Source organism: Sceloporus undulatus, chromosome 4, assembly GCF_019175285.1.
Source record: "Sceloporus undulatus isolate JIND9_A2432 ecotype Alabama chromosome 4, SceUnd_v1.1, whole genome shotgun sequence".
NCBI classification, from domain to species: domain Eukaryota; kingdom Metazoa; phylum Chordata; class Lepidosauria; order Squamata; family Phrynosomatidae; genus Sceloporus; species Sceloporus undulatus.
In genome coordinates, this window is record NC_056525.1 from 47,982,079 (window position 1) to 47,992,399 (window position 10,321).

The 10,321-nt window shown below is 39.6% G+C and overlaps 1 protein-coding gene across 11 annotated transcripts in view; it reads right to left on the minus strand.

Annotated features, from left to right (window-relative positions):
- The window catches only part of SYCP1 (synaptonemal complex protein 1), a 79,281-nt gene extending 71,980 nt beyond the window's left edge, over positions 1–7,301 (minus strand). For 2 of the 11 annotated variants that reach the window (XM_042462065.1, XM_042462054.1), the window contains exons 1-2: positions 5,143–5,166; positions 1,993–2,115 (exon numbers count right to left, since the gene is read on the minus strand). In XM_042462065.1, the coding sequence (XP_042317999.1) occupies positions 1,993–2,115; positions 5,143–5,148 (129 nt within the window). In that variant the 5' untranslated portion in view covers positions 5,149–5,166. Of the gene's footprint in view, positions 1–1,992; positions 2,116–2,595; positions 2,747–5,142; positions 5,167–5,599; positions 5,616–6,066; positions 6,089–6,268; positions 6,404–6,431; positions 6,907–6,946; positions 6,967–7,278 lie in introns of those variants that run through there. The other 9 variants (XM_042462057.1, XM_042462063.1, XM_042462064.1 and 6 more) reach the window with 9 other exon arrangements.
- Positions 7,302–10,321: the final 3,020 nt, after the last annotated feature.

Genomic DNA, 10,321 nt, shown 5'->3' on the forward strand with positions numbered 1-10,321 from the left:
TGTCGACTTTGACTTATGAACAAGAGACCTATAAGTCACTTTATCATCTTGCAGTCTCTGGAATATTGTCTTCCTCTTTTCCTACTGCCTTCTACCATTATTGTCTTTTCTAGTGAGTCATGTTTTCTCATGGTATGGTGAAAGTACAACATCCTCAGTTTACTCATCTTGACCTCTAGGGAGAGTTCAGGCTTGGTGTGCTCTAGAACCCATTTATCTGTCTTTAGCAGTCAGTGGTATCTGTAGAACTCTTCTCCAGTACCACGTTTCAAATGAGTTGATTTTCATTCTATCAGCCTTCTTTACTGCCCAGCTTTTACAACCATATGGGATATGGGAAATAGAAATAGGAAATACCATGGCACACACAATCCTAATTTTAGTATTCAATTACAGTACATATCTTCACATTTCAGAATTTTGTCTAGTTTTTTTCTCAGGTTCAATACACACTGCAGAAATAATACAGTTTAAAATTGCTTTAACTGCCCTGGCTCAATGCTAGGAATTTCTGGGAACTGTAGTTTTTGTAAGACATTTAGCCTTCTCTGTTCTTGATCAATTGTACAATTTGATCATTATTTTGTTTTCTTAATGTTCAACTGTAAAACTGGCTTTGGACTGTCTTCTGCTGTAGTCGATAGGGCCAAATCCTGAGCCTTGTTGGAGCGAAACCGATAGGCATGAAGGAGTGGCCTCTGCTTGCTCCACCCACAACCAAGCCCCGATCCACACAGGACCACGACAACCAGATGCCACGATCCGAAAGTCAGCCAGTGCTGCTGACCCAAACAGGTTAACAGCTAGGAGTGGCTTTTCACCTCTCTTTTTTTTTACTGGCTTTGGGCCTCCACAGAAACTGCTCCTTTTGGCCCATCTGCTTCAGGCTTTCCTTGATTTTCTTCAGTATCTGTTCCAAGTCTTTACCATTTTTTTGCTAATAGTATGGTGTCATCTGCATATCTTAAATTGTTGATGTTCCTTCTTCCAATTTTCATGCCTCCTTTCTCTGAATGTAATCCTATTTTACTTAGTCTCCGTGCCAGCACTGAATGTACCAGTTGTGGCTTGATAAAAGCAGCTACATCAGGAAATCCTCTTAAAATGTAGGTACAAAATGAGGACCTTTGGTATGCTCAGCATGCCTGACAGTACAAAAACCAATGCATGTAACTACTGAGTTTTAGGTAGTGTCTTTCAGTTGAACTAACAGTTTCAAACGCCCAGACTCCTTTTCAGATGACAGATTGGATGAAATATGATTTTAAGTACTATTTGCACATAAAAATTAAAAAGTCAGTAAATCAATTAGTTTATAACTACAGTAAACACAAACATAAACAGCAAAACTGAGATTTGGGACTGTCAACAAAGATTATGACATATAAACTTATATCTGAAACAATGTTATTTTAAATATTTTAATATTAAATAATATTTTTTAATATTTGTTAAATCTATGAAGAGAGATTTTAACTTGGAGCCAAAGAAAAGGAACATTCTGTGGAAGGGAATTCTAAAGTCAGGATGCCCTCAAAGAAAAAGCCCTCTCTTTTGCAGATGAAAAATGTGCTTCACTAATGGAAAGCACACCAAAAAAATTACTGTACTTCTTTTGAAGATCTTAATGCATGGTGATGTTAATATTGAAGAAGGTGCTTCTGCAGACACTGGGGCCTTAAACTGTCTAGGGGCTTAAACGTAAGAACAAAAGCTAGTGTCCTCAGCATATTGAGTGATACTCTTCCACTGAAATAAATGGAGAAACACTAGATATGAAACAGTGACAGACACTCTAAGCTATTGAACACAGAGAGAACTAGGAACAACAACAAAAAATAGAAGCTACTAAATCAGATCCAGCATTCATGTAACTCAGATTATAATTTGGATATAAAATAAGTTTTTATTTCAGACTGAAAGCTATATGAAGCTGTGTTTTGAATAAACAATTAAAGATTAGCTACATTTTTAAAAACGTTTTTCCTTTACCTGATAGAATTCTTCATCTCGTGTATGCGTTTGTGGTTTGACTGCAGATACCTGGGCATTATTCAGTTTTGGTGGTACAAACAATTTAAATTTGAACAATTTATCCTGTTCCATCTTCTCAATCTAAAAAAACCCCAGAAGAATCAACATTTCAATAACAGTGGAAACATTGTATCCTTGATTAAACATGCAATATGCAAATACTGTATTGTACTGGGTCTTTTCAGATTCTTCAGACTAATGTAATTACTTATCTCAATAGTCCTTAAAGTAGCCCTATAACATATGATAGTGTTAGTATCACCATGCATCAAATATGAAAGTGACGAGAAAATTGAATCGCCTAAGGTAAGCAGAATAACAAAAAGGAGCCATTTTCAAAGAGGCATCTAATGTAGAAAAATGAATCAAATAAGGTGGAACTTTTTAAATTAATAGATTTATTATAGTGTGAGCTTTTTTGAACACACGACCCTCTTCCTCAGAAACATGTAATATAGTCTTGAGGCTACAGTCTGGGTGGGCAGGTGTACTTCAAATATTTGGAAACACACCTTTAATGGTAATATTAATAGCAATACCCATGATTTGGGTCCAGGTTACCTAAAGTGTTGCCTTCTCCTTTACAATCCATCCTGTACATTCAGCTCCTCAGGGAAATGTTTACTCCAACCAGCCAGGATTAGACTGGAAATGGTTTCCCAGAGGACTTTTTCATCTGCTTTGGAATAACCTGCCAGTAGAGATATGAAATCTGGAAAAAGATGACAGCATTTAAAGACGTATCTCTTCCGGCAGGCCCATCCAGTCAGTTTTAAATCATGACTTTTTAATCTGTATATGAACTCTTGTGACTATATTTTAATGATTTTATAGTATTGTATTTTAACTGCGGGTTTATGTGTTTTTAATTGTGTTTTGTATTTTAACATGATGCACCCTGCCTTGAGCCAAGACAAGAAAGAAAGAAAATGTATTATCATTATCATTGCCTCAGAAATGCTGCCATGTTTAAGGAGCCTCAAGCATTATTCCTGTCATGGTTTTGTTTCGCTTTATATAAAAAGCTTGGCTGTTTAGACAGTAGACAGCAACAGTAGCAACAGCCCTCTGATTTACTGGCTACATTGTTGTTGTTTTTAATTGAATAGAAAAAATGGATTGAGAGGAAGAGAAAGTGGCTAGGAGTTAGCTTCTGAGTTTTGTTAGAAGAAAATACTTCCACATGTTTGTATTCTGAAAGGAAGTTTTTGTGGCAGAGCAGGATATGTCCTGGACTATATCTCCCATCATCCCCAGTCAGTATAGTTTGTGCTAGCTAGAAATGATAGGAGCTGTGGTCCAAAACATCTGGTGGAGCTGTCAGGTTGAAGGCTGTTTGCATCTAGTCTGTTTTAAAGTCTCAGATGTTGTTCCTATTCTTGCAATTTATATATGTTTAAAATTATCCAAACTGGGGAGCTGGTATAAAAAAATCTCTGATTGTACTTGGAGATGACAGATGACTGGCTACATTGTTGCCTACTTGTACAGTATTATCAAAAGAAAATGCTTCTGGTGGATGGTTAAAGGTGCAGCCATGCCCCATTGTAAATTAAGGAGTATATCATACCAGCCTGTTCTCCCACCACACTAGTTTAAGAGTGAAAGCTTACTCTCAGTTTGGCATCATTTCCTATCACACTTTTTCCACAGAGAGTGCTTTGGCGATCATATTTGCATGATCTGTTTTCCATGCTGCCAAATGCTGCCTTCCAGGAGGAAAGGAGAAAAGAGGAGGGCAACCAAAATGGTGAAAGGTCTCGAAACCATGCCCTATATAAGGAGTGACTTAGGGAGCTGGGCATGTTTAGACTGGAGAAGGTTAAGAGGTAATATAAAACTGGTCATTGCCCACATGAACTGCTTTTTTCTCTCCCGGCTCACAAATCTTGTCTTTCTGACTCTCAATTTCCTGCAGATTTCAAACCAAATTTATTCCCAACAGGAAGCAATAATGAAAAGAAAAACAAATGATGCCAGAAGTTTCCCTCTTAATCAAGTTACTGCCTTGTCAAACAGAGGGAACATTTTCATACAGAAGAAGAAGAAGGTTAAGAGGTGATATGATAACACTGTTTAAATATTTGAAGGGGTGTCATATTGTGGAGGGAGCAAGCTTGTTTTCTGCTGCTCCAGAGAACAGGAGCCACAGCAATGCATGCAAGCTACAGGTAAAGAGATTCCACCTAATCATTAGGAAAAATTTCCTGACAGTAAGAGGCTTGACAGTAGAATGCACTTCCTCAGAGTGTGGTGGAGCCTCCTCCTTTGGAGGTCTTTAAATAGAGGCTGGATGGCTATCTCTTAGGGGCGCTTTGATTGAGAGTTCCCGCATGGCAGAATGGGGTTGGACTGGATGGCCCTTGGGGTCTCTTCCAACTCAAATTCTATGATTCTAAGCAACCATGGCTGCCAACCACCTCATAAAGCCAGCTGCTGTGCGAATGTACAAATGGCTTTGGGAAAATGTTGGCAACTGCAATTTCTTTAAGGGGGAGAGGAGAAGCCACCCACATTACACAACTGCCTAAGATGTGGAAATGCAGTGGAAGAGACCTGTTACACAAAGGCTGTAAGGCAATAGCAGTGAGATTGAGAGCCCATTGATTGCAGCACTCCATTTAATGTGAGCGAAGCTGCAATCCAACAATTTGGATCAATTTCTGGGTCTATATAAACAGGATTGTGCTTCAAGCAGGTGTAAATGAAAGAAGTGTATATGTTCTCATCTGATCACCTTAGTCTTCACTGTCTGTTTTCTTCCTTATATTGTTATCTAGACTGTAAAACTCACAGGTCAGGGACCCTAAATCACCATGTACAAGCATGGCACGAAGTATATAAACAAATAAAAATCAGTTGTTTTCACTATCCAACTGATTTCAGAGGGGAATTTTATCACACCATTGCCCTACTTATTCGCTGAATTTTAAACTGGCTTCAAATAAGGTTGTCCTCCATAACATGCCCTTGTTTTCCCATAACTTCTTCAACCTTTTCCTTATTGTGCATAATACATTTTAAAAAGCTCTCTTGCTGAGGTTTAGACAAGCAAATTAATAATGGGAAATACAAAGCCGTCTCATGTTTGGAAAACCCAGTCCATACCTTCATATTTAAATGTGTACGCTGTCTATCGTTGTGATCGGGATGTAAAAAGTACATTTTATGAGTTCGTTCTTGCCTTCATCAATAATGTTCACACATTGTTTTAGATTAAAAGACCTTAAGAGTGTTTCCAGACAGAGGGGCTTCTCAAGGCAGAAATTAGAAGGAACAGTGCAATTCCATTGAAAAAAAAATATGTGAACATTATTGATGAAGGCAAGAACCAATTTATAAAATGTACTTTTTATATCCGGATCCCAACGATAGACAATGTACATGTTTAAATATGAAAGTATGGACTAGTTTTTCCACAGCTGACACTGCCTTGCATTTCCTATTATTAATTCACTCGTCTAAACCTCAGCAAGAGAGCCAGTGTGCTGTAGTGGTGGTTTGAGTGCTGGACAAGGACTCTGAGAGACCAGGGTTCAAATCCTGGCTCAGCCACAAAACTCACTGGGTGACCTTGGGCAAGTCTGTCTGAGCCTCAGAGGATGGCAATGATGGCAAATCCCCTCTGAGGAGAGTTGCCAAGAAAAAAACCTGTGATAGGCTTGGGGTCGCCATGAATGAAGACACAAAACAATAAAACCTCAGCAGCTGGCTGACATGTTTCAGTTATTCTTGCCACACAACAGTGTTCACACAGCACAAGAGCGCTCTCAATGAGCCTTTTTAGCGTTGTTGTTGTGTGCCTTCGAGTCGTTTACGACTAACAGGGTTTTCTTGGCAAGTTTCCTCAGAGATTACGCCATTCTCATCCTCTGAGGCTGAGAGAGTGTGGCTCAGCCAAGCAGGGATTCGAACCCTGGCCCCTCCAGAGTCATGCTCAAATCACCACACCATTAATAAACCAGACTGCCTAGTTCGTATTTTGTTGAGTGTCAGAAACAGCCCAAGAGCAATCCACACTGGAGAAATAACCTGGTTTGGCCCCGCTTTAAGTCTTTTCTGGCTCAAGACTATGGAATACTGGGAGTTGGAGTTTGTTGTGGGGCCCAGACAACAAACTCCAGCTCCCAGAATTCCATAGCCTTGAGCCAGAAAAGACTTAAAGCGGGGCCAAACCAGGTTATTTCACCAGTGTGGACGAAGCAGTGAGCCTTTTAACGGCTAGACTGCATACTTCGTGTGTTACTGAGTGAACTGTGTCAGCTCAGCGCCACTTTTCCATGAGAGACGGGGAAAAACGGTTACAAAAGCCTCTTCAAAGGACTCAGAGGAAAGCTCCAAAGAGCACTGTAATATATGTTAACAAAAGATATGCTGAGAAACTTAAGGGAAGAGACCTGTCCCCAAGCGCGCTTTCTCTCTGTGTTATGATTATTATTACTTGAGGCGCGCGACGGCCTCGAGAAGAGGGGGAAAAGGGCGGGAAAAGAGGCCGGTTGCGTGCCGTGCGCAAAAGGGCGCGAGCTTGCCGGGCGGCCGTTTAACGGACTTTCAGGCTCTCAACCGAATTCAACTGTAGCCTGGTCTTCTGTGAGCGCATGCGCGAGCGAGCGAGCGAGCGGGAGGGACTTCCCCCCTCCCTTCCCTTGCGCTCCCCGCGTCTAAACAAATGACTGTACAGTACTTGCACTGGAGCATACTTCCCATAGGAAAGCATTGAGGAACACTTCCCATAGAAAATCATGGGGAATATTTGCCCATAGAGAATCATTGGAGAATACTTCCCCATAGCGACGATTCTCCAATGATTCCCTATGATCAAGTATGGTTTCTCTATGGGCAAGTACTGTACTGTCATTTGTTTTAGTACGTCCTCCTCACAACAGATATTCTTAACCTTTGCATTCCTTACACCGAATAAATTACTCCTTTCCTGCCACCTTGCCCTAAGCACCCAAGGCTGCATCTGCACTACAGAAATAATCCAGTTTGACACCACTTTTAACTGCCATGGCTCACAGCTATAGAATCCTGGGAATTGTAGTTCTGTGAGACATTTAGCCTTCTCTTTGGTGACACAAAGAACTGCAGTTCCTAGAATTCCATAGCATTGAGCCTCAGCAGTTAAAGCGGTGTCAAACTGAATCATTCATTTCTGCAGTATGGATGTAGCCAGAGTGCCACAGAATCACCACTGAGACCAGTGATTCCCACCCTTTGGTCCTTCAGTTGCTTTGAACCCACATTATCCAAAGGCTTAGTCCCAGGTGGTCAGATGTCATAACTGCAAAAGAGGGCAAAGCACTGCAAAATGTAGGACATTAAAGGAAAATGTAGGAAAGTGGTCCCCAATCTGTGCTGAGGCTTCTGGGAACTGAAGTCCAAAATTCTCTTAAAGGGCACTTTGTGGACTACTGGTGTAGGACATTGTAGCGTAAAAGCTAAAACACTAATATATATTCATGCTTATTAGTGATGCTCAAAATGGAGGACATGTAGGGCATGTTCTGGAAAAGGAGGACCTCCGGTCACCCTGCCTTAGTCAAAAAAAGTCCAGATATCTGGAGGAACAAAGTTTGAGACCACGGTCCTAAGCAGGAATTGCCTTCTCTTAAGAACCAACATTGAAAGTCAGATAAAGAAAATGGTCTCCTAAAGCTGGGAAAGACCTAACTTTGAGATCTTGTGTATCGAGGTGAAACAATGGCCTAAATTTAGATTGTTAAAATGTACATTTTAACATTTACAAAAATATTTTAACAAATTTGGATTGTTAAAGGTATCATGATTTATATGCTGTATGTTTTATAGGAACGGGCTGCTCATTAAAATAAGGAAAATTGTTATTAAGATCAGATTTCCGAATGACTAAAGCATAAATTAAGGGAAAGGGAGTTACAATATAGTTTTACAGGGAAGAGGGATAATAACAGGTTAGGTGGAAAAAATAGTTCATATAGAAGTAGGGGAGGGGGAATCAGAATACAGGAAGTGGAGTTCGGATGGATTAGTATGATGTGTTTCATTTCTTGTCTTATTATCTTTTAAAAATAATAAAAATATATTTTAAAAAATAAAAAATTGGATTGTTAAAATATATAGGTCAGGATCATCATAACCCCCTGACCATGGGAGTAAAACTACACATGATTTCAAAGATCCATGAACGGACTAATACCCCAGAGGACATGATCAAAATTCAAAATGATCTGATTAGATTAGAAAGCTGGGCCAAAGCTAATAAAATGAAATTCAACACAGAGAAATGTAAGGTACACATGCATAGATACAGGATGGGAGACACCTGACTGAACAAAACTATGTGTGAAGGTTATCTGGGAGTCCAAGTAGACCACAAGTTGAACATGAGTCAACAGTGTGATGCGGCAGCTAAAAAGGCCAATGCTATTTTAGGCTGCATCAATAGAAGTATAGTGTCTAGATTAAGGGAAGTAATAGTGCCACTTTATTCTGCTTTGGTCAGGCCCCACCTGGAATATTGTGTCCAGTTCTGGGCACCACAATTTAAAATGGATGTTGAAAAACTGGAGCATGTCAAAAGGAGGGCGACTAAAATGGTGAAGGGTCTGGAAACCATGTCCTATGAGGAACGACTTAGGGAGCTGTGGATGTTTAGCCTGGAGAAGAGAAGGTTAAGGGTATGATAGCCCTGTTTAAATATTTGAAGGGATGTCATATTGAGGAGGGAACAAGATTGTTTTTTGCTGCTCCAGAGAACAGGACCCAGAACAATGGATGCAAGCTCCAGGAAAAGAGATTCCACCTCAACATCAGGAGGAACTTCCTGACAGTAAGGGCTGTTTGACAGTGGAACACACTCTCTCAGAGAATGGAGGACTCTCTTTCCCTGCAGGTCTTTAAACAGAAGCTGGATGGTCATCCGTTGGGTATGCATTGATTGAGAGTTCCTGCATGGCAGGGGGTTGGACTGGATGGCCCTTGTGGTCTCTTCCAACTCTATTATTCTATAGTTCAAAGGTGTTTCAAATTTTAGTGACGCTATGCTAGACAACATTTCTGATTGTGTAACTCCTGATGCCTCTCCTTTGCCATATCTAGTTTGGTCATAACACTGGGATACACCAAAGCATGTTCCCGGCAATGTGATATATAAGCAGATTATCATAATGGAAGTATTCAGTCATAAGCCTGGAATAAAGATCTCTCTTGTTATTACAGAAATAAAATCAACTTTCTCGCCCCGGAAGACAAAAATGATAGTGCATTTATTAAATATATATAATCTGAAAATGTAGTACTATACAAAACATGTTTCATGTATTAAAAATACTAGCTATATATTCATATAAGCCATTTACACATAGTTCAGATGTGAAGGAATTAAATACAAAGATAATAATATCAATATAAAAACACAATTTTAAGGCATGTGTTTTTTAAAAAATGTGCTTGAACTAGAGACACTATCATAATACCAGGACTTTTATTTTTCACCCAGAAATTAATAGGAAAATATACATTGGCTGTTAATTTATCATCAAATTATTACTATGAATCATTAATACAAAACTGAATAAGCAATTTGAACTAAACTACTGAAGGTTATTGATCACGTGTCCTTTTGAAATCCCTTGGAAATGGTTCAATTGCAACCGAATGCCCACTGGTTTAGATTTCAACAGAACTACAAAAAAGCTGATTGGTGAACAACATCAGTCATTATTTAGTGGCGTCCAGTGCTATAGCTGTGTAAAGGTATCTACAAAAACATAGTAATCTTGAATTGTATTATATTTTGACAAATGATAACTAACACGTTTTATGGATACTGTACCGTGGACTGGTAAAAAGAAAAATAAATGGGCCCAAGAGCAAATCAAGCCTGAACTCTCCCTAGAAGCCAAGATGACTGAGACTGTCGTACTTTGGCATATCATAAGATGTGACTCATTAGAAAAGGCAATAATGCTTTCTATGGTAGAAGGTAGTAGGGGGGAAAAGGAAAACCACATTCCAGATGGATAGACTCAAGCCACAGCCCTGAGTCTGCAAGACCTGAGCCAGGGATGCTGATGACAGGATGACTTGGAAGTCTCTCATTCCTGGAGTAGCCATGAGTCGAAGTCGACTGGATGGCAGTAAACAGTAACCTTTGTGTGTCCTGTCCTTGAATATTACTGGATATGCAGTAAATTACAGTTGCTTCCTGGGGATGGAGGGAGTTTGTATTATAAATTAAATGTGTTATACATCTCCAGTGAATCTTTACATGATATATTTAATTCAAGAAATACGGAAACTACTG